Raw genomic sequence first — 19935 nt, forward strand, 5'->3', positions numbered from 1 at the left:
CTGGAGGTGGTACAGTTAGCTCGGGTTTCCTTAACAACTTCACCTCTTTGCTTAGGACTCCGCCCTGGTATCTCCAGCCCTGAAACAGGGAGAATGGAGGTACAGGGTGAGGGCAGCCTTTATGTGACTTGCAAGGGCTGTATCCTGTGTCTTGGGTGTGGCTTCCTTCCTCTGCGGGGCACTCTGGCTTCTTCAGAGCTACAGTTTTTCTCCCCAACACTCGCTGCTGGCTGCCTCCCATCTGAGGCTTCCTTTTGGAGACAAAGCCTTCATGGCCAGGTATCTCCTTACTACTCCCTCCTTTGGTCACCAGCAACTATCGGTTTAATCTAGAGTCTGCAAATGCTTCCTGCACCATTCCAAATCAAGAATATTTCAGGCTTGGTAATAAGACACCTGCTTCAACCTCTCCACTCTGCGACCCTCTGGGGTTGGTTGTGGTCCTGGAAATTCAGATGTTAGAAACATGATCTCAAACTTATATGTTTATGTGTGACTGGTGTTTGGAGTTGGGAAGCAATTAGAATAAAATGAGGTTATCAGGCCTCAGTGAGACTTTATGATAAGCAGAGATTTTGGCTGGCATACCTGCCCTGTATTTACATGTGACCTCCTCTGCCATGTCACACCAGAGAGTGAGGTCTTTGAGAGATGCCAGCACGTGGACCTTGGAGTTCTCAGACTCCAGAACCAGGAGCTACATCAAACTCTATCCTCCACAAATTACCCAGCCCATAAAATTCAGTTAAAGCTCATGAACTACCTGCAGCCTCAGGCAATGTGTAAGCCAAACAAACAAAAATGCCTGTGTTCCAAAAAACCTTATTTATAAAATTCTTGTCTACAGATACTATTTTGCACATCATTTGAAAGTCTGGGCAATCTTCTCATGGTGTCCACAGTCTAGATTCTCAACAGGGCCCACAACATCTCTGTTAGAAAGAAGTATCTTGCTATTAGCATCACCACAACAGTACTGAAATGGCTTTGGGAGTCATATTTAGACTATAATATCAGCATTCAGGAGGCTGATGCAGGGGGATCACCATGAGCTGGAGGCCAACCATAGCTACATAGTAGGTTCTGTCATAGCCTGAGCTACAGAGTGAGACTACACACACACACACACACACACACACACGCGCGCGCGCACACACACACACATCGAATCAAAGTTTGCCTATTTAGAGGAAGTGGAAAAGAATGGGGATTTTCCTGCTTTTCAAAAAAGTGATGAAGATGAACCATTTGGAATATTTTTGGTTGAAAGTAAACATAAAACTAGATTTGTAGTGATCTGAGCAAGTGGGGATTAATTTTTCTTCAAGTGGAAAAGATTCCCGCGACAGTTGGAATTGGATCACTATCTCAGAGATGTGTCCACCTCAAAATTCCTGGTGTTTCCTGGCCTCTGTCTATAGGTTGAACCTTGACTGTCTCTGATGAAGGTCTTGTACTTTATTAAAGGCAGAAGGGCTGAGATGTGAGACCCCTCAGCAGGAAAAGGCACTGGCCACCAAGTCTGAAGATCTACATTCAATCACATGGTAGAAGAAAAGAACTGACTTCTGAAAGCTCAGCCCTCCACTCACTTGCTGACTATGGGACACACCACACACAATAAATTAGAAGTATAAAAGAATTAAAAATGATATAAAGGGCCACACCCATATCTTTACTAAGAAAACAGACTTTCATTTCCCTAAGTCCTTCATGGAAGCTCTGGCCTGCATCACAAAGGAAGGTAGGATGGATGGGGTCTGAAGATGAGATGGGAAGGGATTTGATTCAGTCTCTTAATAATGCACATGGTTATATCAGAGTCTCTGTCACTGCATATGTCTAACATTACGCACGTGTGTCAAAGATGGAAATGTGTTCTAGACCCTACATGAGCATTGCTGAGCTCCCAAGAAGCCCCCTCCTGCTTTCTCCTTCAAATGGGAACGGAAAGGCAATGGTGGGAATACATTAAGAGTCCCTCGACTGAGAAAAGGCTCTCAGAGGAGAAACAAAAGGCAGGAAGAACATGTCAAACAAAATCATTATTAATTTCCCCTGAGAGAAAAAGAAAACTGCAGCTGGAACACAAATAAGATCCCACAGAAAGCATTCGGGGAAACAGAACATGCAACTGGAAGTTAAAATCATGATGTCAAGTAAAAGCAGAGGGGCAGAGGGGGACACAACAGACAGAGTTAGGGAGTCAGGGCCACCAGACTAGATGGCTCAACATCTAGACCACAGAAGGGTCAAGAGGCACAGAGAACATCATCTCTGGAGAGTTCCAAGACTGAAGACATTCAGCAGCTTTTCTTACTGCTGTGACAAAACCCGACAAGAAGCAACTTAAGGGAGGAGGACTGGTTTGGGCTCACAGTTTAAGGGGGGCACAGTCCATGGTGGTGGGGAAGCCATGTTTGATCAAACTGTATCTAGTCAGGAAGCAGAGAGATGAATGCCTGTGCCCAGCTTGTTCTCTCATTTATTTAGTCTCTGACCTCAGCCCACGAAATGACACCACCTATAGCTAAGGCTGGCTTCCCACCTCAACTAGCCAAATCTAGCCACTCCCTGGAAACATGCCCAGTGGTGTGTTTCCTCGGTGAGTCTAGACCCTGTCACGCTGACAATCAATACTGAACATCACACTAAGTCTAGAATTTAAGAAAAAAAAAGAAGACCTGACCTAGATCATGCTATATTAGTTACTTTTCTTATTTCTGGGATCAAGTGTTTGACAAAAGCAACTTAAAGAAGAAAGCATTGTAGGGAAGTTGAGGAGACAGAGGATCTGGTCACACTGCATCAATAATCAGGAACAATAGTTAGGAATCAGGGGGACAGGAAGTGATGCTCAGTTCACTTTCTCCTTTTTATTCGTGTTCTCTAGCCCATGGAATTGAGGTGCTCACACTTAAGCTGAGTTTTCCCACCTCAGTTAAGCGAACCTACAGATTCCCTCACAGGCACACGTAGGGGCTTCTTCCTAGATGATTCAAGATCCTTTCAGTTTAGCAATATTAACCATCACTCATACCATCATAAATACTAGGTCTAAGATTGTCTCAGAAGTTTCCAGAAGGTGAGGAGGCAGTTCATGTACAAAGACCCAGCAATCATGAATGCATCATACTTGTCCACAGCATCAGTCTGGACCATTTGAGTTTCGAATCCAAATGTCATTTGGCCAGAGTAGTTGCTCTGGGCCCCTACAATCCATCCACTCTCCTACAGAGCAGAGACCTGAGGTACTTACAGATGAGGAGAAATGGGAAAGGGCTAACCCTTGTATCCCTGGGTGTGCGGAGGCTCAGCAGATCAACCCCCCACTCCAAGTCCTGGGAATGCTGGGCTGGAGAGCAAGTAGGCTTACAGTCATAGGTTGGCAGGCCTGACTCACTACATCTGATGCAAAGATTGGATCTTCAGTCCAGGCAGCCAGCTTCCTGAGTCAGAAGCTCAGGACTATGAAAAACATGTCTGTACAGACACAAGAAGGCCCCCGGTGATGCATCAGCTCATACATGGAGAGAAAGACGAAGGCCATTCTTGGGTGCAAGGTGAAGCTGCTTTCTATAAATACAGTCCAATACATTGCCTGCAGTCTGACTACCAGTGGGGTGGAGAGAAACCAGAAAGAGGGACAACAGGAATTACCTCTGTAGAAGTAGTATAATTAAGCCAAAATGTGGATATATTTACTAATCAAAAGTGATTTAAATAGTACATACCTTGATATTTGCATATCATCATGCAACCTAACATTAAGAATGCGTTCGGTGGTTGTGTGTTGTGGAAACATCACACAGCATGTATCTACACAAACCCACAGAACGCAACATACTACACACCTGGGCTCCTTGGTGTAGTCATTGGTTCTGGGTACAGATCTATCAGACCCTATCACTATTTTGAGCACTGTACCAAGAAATGGCAGTGTAAAAACACAGCATAGTGGATAAACAAGGGTACTTTCTATGAATCGAGTTTGGAGAACCAAAGTGTGTGTGGATGAGATTTTTTTTGTGTATGTGTATATAGCATGCATGTTTGTATGCGTATGAGTACATGTGTATGGTGTTTGTTTGGTGTGCATATGCAATATGGAGGCCCAAGGTTGGTGTAGGAAACCATCTCTTAATTGCTCTTCCACTGTATTTACTGAGGCAGGGTCTCTCAATCAAACCCAGAGCTAATCAATACATCTAGTCTTCCTAGCCAGTATGTTCTGAGTATCCTCTGCCTCTCCTTTCAAGGAAGGAATTATATCAGAATTGGCCACCTAGAATTTATGTGAATTTTGCATATCAAGCACTTTAACCACTGAGCAGTCTCCCATCCTGTTTTTAGACTAAAATATAAAACCCTTGTAAACCTTTCTGTTAAAAACTAAGACATAAATAGACTACGCTAGACTTCTATAGGGCCAAGTTCATTCATATCACAACCTTGCTCCTACAAACTGGTTCCTCTAGAAGACCCTGAGGGTTACCACATCAGGATGGTAGGCCTTCTTCTGGAATCCCAGCTGAAGAGCCAGCCTGGGGCTGTATATTATTATCTTTCTATTATATTTCTATTATTGGCAACCTCCACAGAACAGTAAGAACACAGTACACAGATAAACCAGTATTAGTGTTTCCCAAGGCACTTCTCCAGTATGATGTACTTGTCCTCACTACACTGCTACACCTTTATGATGGGGGTACACTGTTTCAGCTGTACCTTCAATATGAGAGCAATGCCTTGTGCTGGGATCTCAAAATGCCTGCAGCGTCAAGGCAAACAGAGCTGCTCAGTCCCATCATGGTCTAAGCAATCACCCCTGTGTGCACATGTCTGTCTGTTGAGCAAAATGTCCTATATGGCATGGCTATACTTAAGAATTTATGCTGATAAGAGTACAATTGTGCAAAAGCTGCTAGAAATGTCTTTTGCTAAATATGGTTATGGGTCATAGGAAGTCAGTGGATGAGACACCTTTGGTATCCCGAGCTTTTCCTGGGCTACTATTCTGCAGTGTGAGGCACCCACTATTCCAAAGCCTCTGAATGTCTTTACTTGCAGAATGCTCTTCTTTCAAAGGTGGGCTTGTCGTTGTCTTTAATCTCAAACATAATCTCCCTTCAGCCCCAGCACCTTACACATGATACTGTCATCTTCCAGAAAAAAGTTCAAAGCGAAGCCTGACCTTGAGCCCACTCCAGTCTGACTCACAGAGGCATTCGGAAATGGGTTCCAGGTGATGTAGAACCGTGGGCTGATTTATACTCTGTGCATTTAGTGGTAGGCAAAATAAGTCCCAGCATATGAGTGACAAGAGTGGGTAATGACACCATTGGCGCCCTTGTCCTCAGCCCAGCCTGATGTGCTCACTTGACACCATGTCTGAGACTCCCCATGGTAGTCTGAGTGAGAAAGTCACCCATTAGTGTTGTGTGGAACGGCGGGCCGCTTCCCGCCCAGCTCTCACACGGCTAGCTTTATCCAAAATAACAACACACGGAAACTGTATTCTTTTAAACACTGCCTGGCCCATTAGTTCCAGCCTCTTATTGGCTAGCTCTTACATATTGATCTAACCCATTTCTAATATTCTGTGTAACACCACGAGCTGGCTTACCAAGAAAGATCTTATCCTGCGTCTGTGTCGGGTGGGAGAATCATGGCGACTGCCTGACTTGGCTTCTTTCTCCCAGCATTCTGTCCTGTTTACTCCACCCACCTAAAGGCTGGCCTATCAAATGGGCCAAGGCAGTTTCTTTATTATCCAATGACCTTCCTCCATCACATTAGTTCAGGGATCTGAACTCTCCAACCCCAGTTGGTGGACCGGTTGGGGAGGTTTAGGAGGTAGAGACTTTTTAGAGGAGATTTGTCAACCAAGGTGGGCTTTGAGAGTTTAAAGATTTCAGCACTCGGTTTGCTCTTTCTGCTCTCTCCATTTGCTGCTCCAGCCAACACGCCTGCCTGCGGCCATGCCTCCCCTACATTGATGGTGAAAGACTCATAATTTCATGAACCGTGAACCCAAATAAACCCTTCCTTCTATAAGCTGCCTTGGTCATGGTGTTCCATCACAGCAACAGAAATAACTAATATATCTCCCATCAGGGAATAGGTTCTAGCTATCCGCTCTTGGTACTGTCTCCTGCACACACAGCTTTCCCAGGATCTCCCGAGATCATGTCCTAAGTAAACCAGGCACACTCATTCCCTCATTCCAAGCCTGTCCTGAGGGCCCCCAATGAAGAGATTGCCAAATAACACACATAATGGGATAAATGGTCTCTACCATACTGCCTCCCTGGTACCCAGAGTTTAACTTTCCTTTGTAAATCAGAAACTACGCAGGCCATCCATATTTAACTCTACCCTCCACAGCTTAGTCCCCACATATGCACAATGGCCATAAGTGGTACAGGATAATGCATGCATTATACCATATAATATAAGGCATTTTTTTTCTTTTTATAAACCAAACCCCAAAGCATGTTTATAAAGGAGATGTACGAGGATCTCCTCCTGAAGCAGGGCCGGGGAACACATGCAAGCACACACATACATACATACACACTCACACACATGAACATGTGGGCATGCACACACACATGTACATATATGCACATACACAAAGGCACACACTCAGGCATATGAGTACACATGGGCATGCACACACATATGTACACACACACACACTCAGGCATATGAGTACACGTGGCATGCACACACATATGTACACACACACACTCAGGCATGAGTACACGTGGGCATTCACACACATATGTATACACACACACTTGCAATCCCTTCTCCCCCACACACACAGCATGAAGAGGCCACTGGTACCTGCTGGCTCACCCTGGGACACTTAGCCCATCTTCTCCAGAATGTCCCTCTCAGCACCACCAGTTCAGCTCCATCTGCACCTGCTCAGCAGTGTCTTCCCCAGAGCCTTTGCTGGCAGTCTCCTTTCCCCCACATGGGCTCCCCGGCTGCACCTTGGGCACAGCATTCTCAAAAACACTGTTTGCTTTCTTTACAATCTGTCTTCCTAAGGCAAACGCTGCGTGTGTAAAAACAAGGGCCTTCTCTGTGTAGTTAACTGTCAATCCCAGGGCTTAGAATAGGCTTAGTGCACGGGAGGGGCTTAATATAGTAGAAGAAGAAGAGCACTCATCTTGAGTCTAGCCCAATATCCCTTTCCCTCTTTGACCCCTATGAGTTTGGGTAGAAATGACTTTTAACCTTCCTAGCAATTTCCTGCATCTGTGATAAGCCCAATTCCAGGAACACTAAAGACAGCAACAATGGTGGTCACAGGACGGGCATGGAGTCTTTCTACCATGTCCCCCTGAGTCTACACATGTCTCTTGACTGCTCTGGGCAGCTGCTCCAGATAGCCCTTGAGCCACACCATAACCAGCGTGCCTTGCTCTCGGACGAGATTCTTCGGTATGAGGGGGCCATCCTGTGTACTGTAGGATGAACATCTGACCTCGCCTCGTAGACGGTAGTGGCACTAGCTTATCTCCAACATCCTCAACACTCCCTGAGTAGAAGACAATCAACCAAGATAATTGGTTCTAAGGATATCATAGAGGTAAGAATGCCTTTAATTCCAGTACTTGGTAGGCAGAGGCAGGCAGACCTCTGTGAGTTCAAGGCCAGCCTGGTCTACAGAGTGAGTTCTAGGATAGGCTCCAAAGCTTCATGGGAAAACCCTGTTTTGAAAAACAAAAACAAACAAACAAACAAAAAAGAACTAGTGGCTGGCTTCTCTGATCTTTCAGTTTTCACCCCCTAAAAAACAAAAATCTCCTGAATGGACCTACCTCACTCTCTAAGGTAGGAACTCTTCCTATTTCCTACAGAGTCAGAGAGGAAAGTGTTGCCCTGGTGACAGAAGCCCTGGTTTCGGATGGGAGAAAGGGTTCAGGTTCCTTTGGGATGCAGATCCACACTGTCAGGCTTCTAGCTATCTTTGTTTTGTGCTTACTAGAACTCAGATTTCTGGAACTCTTACTCCCACGGCTGACGCTGCACTCAGATCCCAGAACATCTGGCCACAGCTGCTTTTCCCAATGAACAGGAAACAATGTGCTTTATCTGCATGTCCCTGTCTTCCCGGACATGTATTAATAGTGGATTAGCTCCCCTAAGAGTGTGTGTGTGTGTGTGTGTGTGTGTGCGTGTTTTTTTTAACTTTTGTTTTAGTTATTCTATGTGTCTTTTATATCATGTATGTGTGTGCGTGTGTGTGTGCATGTGTGCCTTTTTTTAACTTTTGTTTTAGTTATTCTATGTGTCTTTTATATCATGTATCTTGATCCCATTCATTTCCCTATCCCTTCACCTCTGTCCTCTGCCCCTGCACCCCCCCCCAATAAAACAAAATTTAAGAGGAAAATGGAAAAAGGGGGGAGGGCTAAAAAAAATCTCATCATGGAAGCTGCAGTGTGACGCAATGAGTCACGCAGTAAATCCCTTTGTTCATGTATCTTTACTTGCAAGTGGTCACTGCAAAGAGTCATTGGTCTGGTTTGAGGCCTCTGGTTTCTGCTACACTACTGATGCTGGGTCCTCACGAGGACTCCCGGATATCCTGCTGCTGCCCTGTGTTGTGGAGATCCTGCAGCTTTGGGCCAGCAGGTCAGGTCACTTCATGTGCTCCAGCAGATCACAGATGGGGTGGATGCTGGGGCAGGCAGGCCAAGTCATAACCCTGGGTCTGGGCCTGGGCAGCTGGCAGGGTTGGTTTGTTCACTACTTCTCCCCTGTCCTCACCACCAGGGTGAGCTCTCTCCAGCATTGCCTCCACTAATTCACCTCCTGCAGCAATGAGCGAGAGGTGGGACCAGTTCTGCATTCAAGCCCTCAGGGTTGGCTCCCCCACAACTACAACAGGACCAGCACTATTATATTGCCTAGGCAACATATAGGGACCACTCTCCCGAGTGCTGCATTTGGTGAGGGGCAGGGACAGCTCTTCCACCTGTCTGAGGCACTGATGGGCTGAGGGGACATCTCTCATGTCCGCCCATGGCTCATGTCACCACATGTCAGATGAATAAGTGTGTGTGTGCATTATACGCTAAGAGGCCAGAACAAAACCCTGGGTGTTATTCCTCAGGTGTTGTCACTTTTTTTTGAGACGATCTCTGTATTAGTTTTCTAATACTGTGATAAATAATTAATTGATCAGAGGCAAACTTGTGGAGGAAAAGGTTTGACTTACAACACCCCATCACAACAATCATTGAGAAGAGTTCGGCAGGAACCAGGAGGCAAGAGCTGAAGCAGAGACCACAGAGGAACACTACTTACTGGTTTGTTCCTTATGGCTTGCTCAGCCTGCTTTCTCACAGAACCGAGGACCACCCGCCTAGGGATGGCACTTCTCACATCAACCATTAATCGAGAAAATTCCACACAAACTTGGTCCACAGGTCAATCTTTTGGAGCCATTTTCTCAGTTAAGGTTCTCTCTTTCCAAATGACGGTAGCTTGTGTCAACTGGACGAAAACTAACAAGCATGGACTCTCATTGACCTGAAGTTTATTGGTAGACTGGGCTGGCCCATCAGTGAGGATGGCCATAGTTTAGAACACAGATGTTTGGGACAGCTGCTTTGTCAGGCTAGATTCCCTATCCTTTTCTGTGGTGTAAAACAGGTGGGCACTAAGGCCAGGAGTGACCGGGTGTCAGTGATCCATCTAGGTATGCTCCAGCCCAGAACAGCTCATTTAGAGGAAACTGTGAGCTGGACAGCAGAGGCAGGTGGATCTCTGTGAGTTCTTGGGCAGCCTGGTCAACAGAGAGTGCCAGGATAGCCAGGGCTACACAGAGAAACCCTGTCAAAAAAAAAAAAAAAAAAAAAAACCCAGTAAGTAATAAAATAAAGGAAGCTGCGAGGCTGGGGAGATGGCTCAGTGGTCAAGACATGGAGTTCTGTGAACAGAACTCACATCAGGAGACCAAGCGACCTGATGCCCTTTTCTGGACTCTACCAGGACTCACACGATCATACATGCATGTAGATACACACATATACATATGAAAAATTAAAAGTGAATCTTAAGGAAAATAAAAATAAAGGACTCTGAATATGTGAGAAAACTGGGAGGGGGGCTTAACTTCCCCAGAGGATAGCTCTGGAGAGTACAACAAAGCCCAACACTTAGCTTGCGCCCTTTCTGCTTTAGCACTGAGAGAATGGGGAGCTCAGACCGTTAATCCACCATAGGCAGCATATGGACCAGAGTTCACTCTCCAGAGCCCACGTGAAAAGGTCAGGCGTGGTGGGACATGATTACAAATCCAGAGTTGGAGAGGTAGAGACAGACCAGATAACTAGGGCTCACTGATGGGCCAGCCCAGTCTACTGGTAAGTTGTATGTCGATAAGAGTCTAGGCTGGGCGGTGGTGGCGCACGCCTTTAATCCCAGCACTCGGGAGGCAGAGACAGGCGGATCTCTGTGAATTCAAGGCCAGCCTGGTCTACAAGAGCTAGTTCCAGGACAGGACCAAAAGCTACGGAGAAACCCTGTCTCAAAAAATAAAAAAAATAAAAAAATAAAAAAGAGTCTAGGCTGGCTAGTTTTCTGCCATCTACACGGCCTCTGTGCAGCTCCCTGAGTACGTACGAGAGTGGGTCACAATCATGTGGGGGGCAGCAAAGTGACCACAGGTGACAGAGCTCCTTTAAGTCGACATGGACATCATGGAGGCACAGGACATCTGCAAAGGCTCTGTGCAGACTGGACATTTCAAAAGGCTGCCTTCAGCACAGCTCTGAGCAGCACATTGAAAGGACTTACATTCAGGCTTGCATTCAGGCTTCCCAATTGTCCAACACAAGGAAGCTTCTGGAACACAATCTGCCTAAGGCAGAGGGATTCCTAAAGTGAACAAAAAAAAAAAAAGGGGGGGAGAAACGCCCAAGGCCATGTCTAGGAAAATGAGAAACAGTCACTCCACTCCGCATAGGGCATAGGATAGCAGAGGTGCTAGCCTCTGCAGTGACCTTCAGATGGAGTCTAAGGACTGAATCTAGTGTGGCAGAATCTCGGGATTGGTACGGCATTTCACTTAGAAAGTGTGGACCCAGGACTCTGCACTGTAGCCAGCTCTAGTGAGCCTGTCAGCAGTGATTCCTGATGTAGCCTGTGAGCAAGCAGCAACTCTCGCCCCTGCTGATTGGGACACTAGATTCTGCCTTTCTGCAGCTCCCCAAATTATTCATCAAAGGTTCTTGCCAACTGCAGAGGGTCCAAACTTCCATGAAACCTCAGATCACTGGGTAAAATTCTCCAATTTATAAGTTGGGAAACTGAGGCTCAGCCAAGTTAATTAACTTCCTCCCATCACCCACTATCCAGAAAACAAGAGATCTGGGCTCAGCACTCAAAGTGTTAGGCATACCATACCACAGAGACACACTTTCTGCCCAGAGGAACTTCCAATGGGAAAAACTCTGGCACCAAATAGGGTGGAAAGGTTCTAATATTCCTCAGAAACTTCTAGAAGCTATGCCCACCTTTCGCAAGGTGTGGCTTTATATCTAGCTACAAGTCTCTGTCAACAGGGTCCAACTTGGCTTCAGGGTTGGCACAGACTGTCCCAACACATCCACATACAGAACTTTCTGTCTTGTGGCTTTGGATTCTGGTAGGGGTGTGCATGGCTGACACACAGAACCTGTCTCCTTCCCATTGCCAAAGCCATGTCTAAAGTGGAACCAGGGGTGATTTGCAGTGGGACCAGGAGACTATGCTTAGCTCCTCGACATTCTCAAGCTAGTGTGGGATGGAAAGAGGTGATTTTCCCCACTGCAGTCATGGCTCCCTGGAATGATGGAGCTGATGCAGGGGCATCACCTGATTTCCCACCCCAGACAGTCCTCTCCATCCTCCTAACACAGCAGAACTGATATTGTGTGTTTCCCAGTGCATGTATACAATGCACCAGGTAATAAAATCCCAACATCCACCCAGAGTCCTGCATTGGATGGCCAGTCATTAACTCAAAAGCACTGCTTTTATTCCCAGCCTGGCATGTCAGCATTACCAGGCATTTTTTCTTCTTCAGGGAATTCTAAAACATGACTGTGTTGGGCAGCAATAGTGACAAGCATGAATTAAGAGGAGCTGAGTGATGTTCAGTTCACCTGTGTCTCATATATGTAGATTCACAGGGTCAGGGAAGTGACACAGAATACGCAACACTCACCCTTCCCCACACTCCACCCACAACCAGAAGTCAGAAAAGCCCAGAGAGGCCTTTTCCCCCTCAAAGAAGCTTTCTGCCGATATCCACAACTTAACCACTGGCTAGCGAGGACTGGATAGCAGAACAGGCAGACTAGAAGGAAGCCATGCAGAAAGCAAGACCTCCAAAGGGGCAGAAATCCCAGCGTGGGTCAAAAAGATTGGGTTGGGAACATGGCTCAACAGGGGCTAACAGTGTTTGTCCTCAAGTCTGGTGACTTGAGTTTGATCCCTGGGACCCACACTATAGAAGAAAACAAGTAACTCTGACAGGTGGTCCTGACCTCCACAAATGCCCTGTGGCACATGCATGCCTCTCCTATAATAACATCTTGCACATATAGGAGCTCCCTGATTCTGCTGGACTCTGTGTGATGAGGAGGCAGGCATTAGCAGTTCCAAGCCTGGGTGGACCCTGCACCTAAAGCCAAAGGCTTGGCCTCGGGAACCAAAAGCTAAAGAAAATAAGTCCCACAGAAGGTGACCAGACCCTACAGAGATGGAGAAATCCATCAGATCAGAGCACCCAGGGCTAAGCCAGTACGTAAAATAACGATGATGGTTTAACACAGTGGGTCACCTCCAACCTCCATGTTCACGTGTATTCTCTATTATGATATAGAAGAGATACACCATTTAGGAGCTGATCTAGGCTCTGTTGTTGTGAGTGTAAGAATTCATTCAGGTGACAAGAGAATGGCTGGGGAAAAAGTACCTTGAGAGTAGGCAGCTCCAAAAGCCAGTTTGGTTAGCCCTCGCCATTTATCTCCCTGAGACTCTGCCAGCAAGAAGACAGTCCCAGACACAGGTCTTCAACTTTAGACCAGAAATACAAGCCAAATTAAACTCCATAACTTACCCAATCTGTGGTATTTTGTTATTAGCATCAGAAAGCAAACATAGATAGCAACGGCTAATCTTACTCTTGTCTGGTGTTTAGTTAGTGAGGACTCCAAGCATCCTGAAGGAAACAGGAAGACTGGGCAGCTAACCTCAAACAACAGGTTAGGCTGACCCACCTCTGACTCAAAGCAAATACTCAGGGTGTGTCAGGAAAGTCCTTGGACAGACTCCTTGCTAAACACATCCTGATTCTTGAGGGGTGGCTGGTGCGTGATAAAGGCTTTAGAATGCAAACTTCAAGAAGAGTGTTTAAATACTGCTGATCTGACCTTGCTGAAGCTGGGTGGCTTCAACCAAAATACACAAATGTCAGCCATTCTAGAATTAGGCAGATGACCAGAGACATGCTAAACACTCACATGACCATTCTCTAAGGAGAACAACACAAGAAGGCACAGGAGCATCAGAAACCCCCTCCCACTTCACCCTCTCCAGCTCACTGTCAAACCACAGGCCTCTAACTAATAGAACCCAAACCACCATCTGCTCATCAAATTTAAGGAATTTAAGAACTTCAACTTGGAATTGCTGACACTAACAAGAGGGATCTATGAAATTGTAAGTGTAAAAAGGATTTGTAAAGAATATTGCATGCCCCCAAGTAGACACAGGCACTATTTGTGGAAGGGGGTGTGTTCTGAGACATGACATTAGATAATTTTGTCATTGTGTAGAGATCACAGAGTATGAGACACACGTAGATGGTGTGATTGTTAGTGTTAACTGTCAACTTGACAGTCTAGAATCACCTGGGAGACAGGCCTCTGAGCAAACCTATGGAGGATTGCCTTGATTGTACCAACTGAGGTGGAAAGACCTGCCCACTGCGACTGGCACCATTCCCTGGATGGGGTACTGGACTATATAAAATGGAGAGGGAGAGTTAAGCAGCAGCATGCATTCCTTGTTTGCTGCATTCTGGTTGTGGAAGCAACACGATCGGCTGCTTCGAGCGCTCACTACCTTGGCTTTCCTGCCATGATGGACTGCCCTTGAGCCCTGAGACAGAATCAACCCTTTCTTCTTCAGTTTGCTTTTAATCGGTTTTTATGTCACAGCAACAGGAAAAGTGACCAAGATAGATGGCTAATAGTATCAAAGACCATGCAGTTTTATAGGGCCACCACTGTCTGTGAACATGACTGTATGAGTTGGAAACCTAAGCCCAGAACCTTGGAAGTCAAGTGAGTCTTTGCAGATATACAGTTCAGGTAAGGCATTCCAATGACTGGTGTCTTTATAACAACTGTACTCTGTGCAGACACACAGAAGGAAGAAAGTCAGCAAAGATGGAGGCAGAGGCGGGACTAAAACAGCTACAATAAAGGACGTAAGAAGCATCCTCCCTGGAGCCTCCAGAGGTCGGATGTTCCTGGCACTGACATCCTAGTTTTGGGCTTCAAGCCTCTAGAACCATGAAGGAATAGATTTCAACTGTTAAAAGTTTCTGGGTCATGGATATTAGAGAAGTGAAGGAACTAATGCAGAGGTAACAACATCAACTATGGGGGGTGGAGGGCTCAGAGAGGGGAACCACCTGACCCTGGTCATCTATGACACAAAAGCACCTCAGTGTCCTCCTCACCAAACCACTCAGAAAGTGGAAATGACTCTTTTCTAAAGTCACTACAACTGAGTCAGGGGACTTACAGGACAGTGCCTGATAGATGAACGGACCCGCCCCTTCACAGAGTGGCTGTGGAGACATGACTGACTCAACCCAAGTCCCAGTAACCTTAAAATTAAGTCAAACGATTGTACAGTGTCCATGAGAAGGCGTGAAAATCCAATGAGGTGAATTGAGCAAACTGTTGAGCCCGAGGATTGGGGGTGGGTGCAGGGGACAGCACTCGATGGTGAGATACTTTTCTAGTTTGGGTTTGATCCCACAACCCCACAAAACAAATGTTTAACATGACACCCTGCACTGGATACGCAAGAAATAAAATCAGGTGCTGCTGCTGTGTCTCCTTGAGCTCTGTCTGCCTTTTACATCCTCTGATGTAAATCGCTTCCCAATGCCCAGGGACTCCACATCTAACCTGAAGATCTGAGGGGCAACTAGCTGAGTTCTGGTCTTCTCTTTCTTCATCATTAACAGTTAGAGTCTTAGTGTCTCCTACTTGCATTCCTCTCATCTGGCTGCCTTCCTTTTTCCAGCCTCACTTACTGTGAGCTTAATGTGACTGGGACACCCCAGGTGACTTACTCAAAAAGAAAAAGGAAAGGAAAATGAAAACTCTTAAATGATACAGAGAAGCTCATTCTGTACTTGATCAACCCAGCACCCAGCACATGTGTACTTTGTTAAATGTTTACATTTGAAAGCATAAATGTGAAAGCAGTTTGCTAGCTGTTTCGTTCATATCAATGCCCATGACAGAAAAACCTTCCAACAGAAAGCCCCCGAAGCCCTTTTCAAGTCATAATAAAGCACATAGTTGCAGACCTTTGCGATCTTCAGTTAGATTGTGTTAGCATGAAAGTATATTTTAATAATGGAGATTGTTATAACTATAATTGCTTTTGAACATCCTTATTATTAGTAGTAAGACCAAATTGCATGGATCCAGGGGATGCTGGTTCTCCTGTTAGACAGGAGTCACACAATGGTATCAGTGTGCAACCCTGACTGTCATCTCCATGCCAACGTGGGCCTGCCTGCCAGTACAGGGCTCTGAGGTTCTCCCAGGCTATTGGGCCTGTGACTCCACGCAGTTGGTGGCCAGGGCAATGGATCCCAGCTCTTGTATGAGAGCATGCAGGGCAGGGGTAAGCACACTCCCAGTGGCTGGTCTTTGGTTCATATCGTGGTCCTATGAGCCTCTTGTCCAACATTCTCTCACAGCTCATTCTGTAAGACAGTCCTTAAGCATGGTCTTAAGAGGGAGAATGGGTGACCAGCATGTGGGAAAGTCTCTGAGTACAGTCACAGGTGCAGTACCTAATACCCCAGGGGCAGGGACTACTGCCTAGGAAGGGCACTTTGGTTTTGTTTGTTTGTTTTGTTTTGTTTTTTTTCAAGACAGGATTTCTTTTTTTTCTTTCTTTTTTTTTTTTTTTTTGGTTTTTCGAGATAGGGTTTCTCTGTGGCTTTGGAGCCTGTCCTGGAACTAGCTCTTGTAGACCAGGCTGGTCTCGAACTCACAGAGATCCGCCTACCTCTGCCTCCCAAGTGCTGGGATTAAAGGCGTGCGCCACCACCGCCCGGCCTCAAGACAGGATTTCTGTGTAGCTTTTGAGTCTGTCCTGGAACTGGCTCTTGTAGACCAGGTTGGCCTTGAACTCAGAGAGATCACGGTGCCTCTGATTAAAGGAGTGTGTATGGCCTAGGAAGGACACTTTGTACCACAAATTAAGGAAAAGCAGGCAGAAAACAGGCAGGAGTGAATACAATCTGCCTGCAGCTCAAATCTTAGGTTTTTCAGTCTAAGGACTTGGGCTCCATCCCCACCCTCCCTCTATCTTCCCTCATTGCCCTAAAGTCATTTGACTTTTGACTATTCCGAGCCTCACCTCTGGCACCCTCAAGGCATACAATAATGCTAGCACAAAAGCTGGGGCTTGAGGTGAATATTTACAAAACCCACACAGGGATCAGAGATAGGAGCCCAGCTTAATTCCACCAAGAGAGCCTCTATCTCAAAAATCAAGGTGAACAGCCCCCTAAGGAATAACACCCAAGCTCATGGCTTTCCCAGGCCACACACACACACACACACACACACACACACACGCACGCACGCACGCACGCACGCGCACACACACATTGATATGCACCCTCCCACAAGACTATTAGGATATAAGGAATGGGTATGAGAAAGACCACTTCTGTCAAGATGGTCACCATGCTTGGAGGCTGAAGCTATCTACAGCTATTAACACCTGAAGAACTTTTGGTAATTTACTGCTTCTCTACGAAATTTTATCTGAAATGTTAGAGAACAAAGAAAAGGCAGGCATGACCCTGTGCCCACTACTAGAGTAGGGTCTGTCTATGGTGTTCTGGGGTCACCTCCCTACTGCCTTCCCTAACCAGCTACAAACCCCCCGCTGGTGCCAGAGACAGTACAGGTCAGATTGCAAAGCAGATCACCAACACCTAGCATTTACAGTGGGATTATCAGATGCAGATTCTGCCCTGAAGTAGCACTTCCCTCCATTGTGCCATGATACAGAACAATTAAATGATACTGTGTTTGTCACAAAACAGCCTTCTTTAAAAGCTTGCTATAGGCCGGGCGGTGGTGGCGCACGCCTTTAATCCCAGCACTCGGGAGGCAGAGGCAGGCGGATCTCTGTGAGTTCAAGACCAGCCTGGTCTACAAGAGCTAGTTCCAGGACAGGCTCCAAAACCACAGAGAAACCCTGTCTCGAAAAAACCAAAAAAAAAATAAAAAAATAAATAAAATAAAAGCTTGCTATAGTCTAACTGATAAACAACCTTGGAGGAACTACTTCCTTGGCAGTGCTGATACAAACCTGGGGGCTTGTTACGTCCCAGCTAACTTTAAAGTTTAAAGTAAAGGTCACTGAATTACCAACAAAGGCAAGCAATGGCTGAGGAGAGCTTTGTGTGAGGTGTCTTCTCTTCCTCAAAGCCTTTTCTGCGTCTCCTTTCCTCAGCCCTGGAACTGCCAGAGCCTGCTTCAGTTCAAGAGAGAGCGTTCCTTTCTGCCCTAAAACCAACAAGAATTTCCATCTTTCAAGGCAGAAACAAATGGGGAAACAGGTATGGAAGATTTTTGTATCGCTTAGAAGAGGCCCACTCCCACCCGGGTACTGTGCTATCCTGTTAAAGGCAGTTCACAGGATGCTCACGTGCTAGTCCGACTGTTCAGGGGCCCCTAAGCTTCCTCAGCTGACACAGGGGCCACCTCAGTCTGCCCTGCAGCCACTCCTGGGCTGGACACACAAGGATCCTGCACAGCAACCACAGCCAAAATTTTGAGCAGAATAATGCACTCTTAAGTTTTTCTTTTTTAACCAAACAAATTAGCATGGAGTGTGTCTTCTTAAAGTCTTGAATAATTTAATTAGAATTATACAAAAGTCATGAGCATGTTCTATTTTGGGGCAATCACATCAGCATGAAAAACCCCAACGACAATGTTAAAAATAAAAATAAAGTATCCTCATACGGTGCATTCAACTCATGAGAGAACTCGAACTAGACTGGGTAGATCAGAGAAGGTCGGATCACTTCTGGGAGGCTTTTTCTTTTCCCAGCCAGATTCGGTGCTTCGGAGCCTGTGTTCCTCCACACACGAAGTGTTAAATGAACATCGTCGGAACAAGCGGGAGAAGAAAGCTGTTTGGACTGTGTTTTGTTTTGTCTTCGCCTTGCTACGCGCCTGGTATGGTTCCCCCGTAGCTAATGGCATTCACACTCCTCAACCCCGCTGGGTGCTCGTCTTGGCGGGTGTTTGGCGCCTAGAGGCTGGGCAACCGGACAACTAAGAGGAAGCCAGCAAACCAACTCCGAGGAAGGCAGGCGGCTCAGTGGGGCAAAGAAACAGTTCGGAACCGGGTATCTTTTAGCTGAGCTCATGGAGAAATCTCTTTTAAAGGGTACTGCGCCTTGGATGCCGGCCAAGAGTCTCTTTAGCAATGAGACAGCATGGAGGGAGGCTATCAACTCCAGAGATTTCCCTCCACCTAACAGCACCTTCTTCCAAGACTCCCTCCCCTCCATCCACCCACCTAGGAGGTACCGCTCCTGCTGGAAGGAGGTGTCGCTTCTGGAGAGGAAGCACGTTACAGGTCTCTTCAGCTGCCAGGCCCACGGGGTGGGGGAGGGCCACCAAGTTCTGAAACATTCGCTCACACCCCTGAGCTGTGCTAGGGCAGAGGCTGCGCTCACAGGCGCGTCCCTAGCGCGCGACTCTGCTTCCTATCCAAGCCATGCTCCCCATAGCCCTTTCCTTTTTCGGGAGAAAGCTGCTACTTTAGGGGCAACACTAAACCGTGCGGAAACAGTTCTCAAAAGACCCTGACCCCAAGTCCTACCTTCTGCGGCGGGGTCCCGATCAGCATCTCCAGGTAGTAGCCGCGGCCGGAGTCCCCCTGCAGGTTGTCCACCATAGCCAAGAAGTTGGCGGCAGCCCCGGCTGGCTCCAGAGCTAGCGCCAGGCCATCTGCACGGGGTATCTCAGGAGTCCCGAGCCCAGGAATAGCCGAGGCTCCGTGGCTCGTGGCTGCGGCCACCTGGAGGGGTAGCGTGAAGGGAGCCGGGGCCAGCGCGGGGGCTGCGCGCAAGAGCCACTGCGCCAACAGCGGGAGCAGGAGCGCTCGGAGCAGCGCGCCCATCCCCGCAGCGGGGGCTCGGCGAGTCAGCGAACACGCGGGGCTGCGGGGCCGGGCGGGACGGGGCGGGGCGGACGGGGGAGGAGGCAGGAGAGGGCGGTGCCGAGTTAAGCAAGTTCTCAGCCGCTGCCCCCTCTGGCGGCCGCCGCCCCGCATGCCCATTTCCCCCCGCCCCCCCCCCCCCCATGGCCAAGGTCAGGGATGGGCGCGGGGCGCACGAGACTCGGGCCGCGCCTCTTCCCGGAGAAACTGGAGCGCAGAATTTCCTCGGAACGTGCCCGGGAGTGCACGGCTAACGGATGTGACGAGGCTCAGCCGAAAGCTGCGGGAAAGTTTCGGGAACCCTTAAAGGCGCAGCCAAGGCGCTAACTGGCTTCCTGGCCACGCGTTCGAGGGGTCCGCGGGGGTCCCCTGGCCCTACAGAAATTGAAATGCCCAGATGAGACACGGGTC

General features: G+C 47.4%; 1 protein-coding gene across 1 annotated transcript in view; it reads right to left on the bottom strand.

Annotated features, from left to right (window-relative positions):
• Positions 1-19575, bottom strand: part of Bace2 (beta-secretase 2) — an 87522-nt gene extending 67947 nt beyond the window's left edge. Inside the window, exon 1 of the mRNA XM_057765959.1 lies at positions 19186-19575. Coding sequence (XP_057621942.1) covers positions 19186-19485 — 300 coding nt within the window. The 5' untranslated portion in view covers positions 19486-19575. The remainder of the gene's footprint in view (positions 1-19185) is intronic.
• Between the last annotated feature and the right edge of the window lie 360 nt (positions 19576-19935).

The sequence above is a fragment of the Chionomys nivalis genome, chromosome 3 (assembly GCF_950005125.1).
Source record: "Chionomys nivalis chromosome 3, mChiNiv1.1, whole genome shotgun sequence".
Lineage (NCBI taxonomy): Eukaryota > Metazoa > Chordata > Mammalia > Rodentia > Cricetidae > Chionomys > Chionomys nivalis.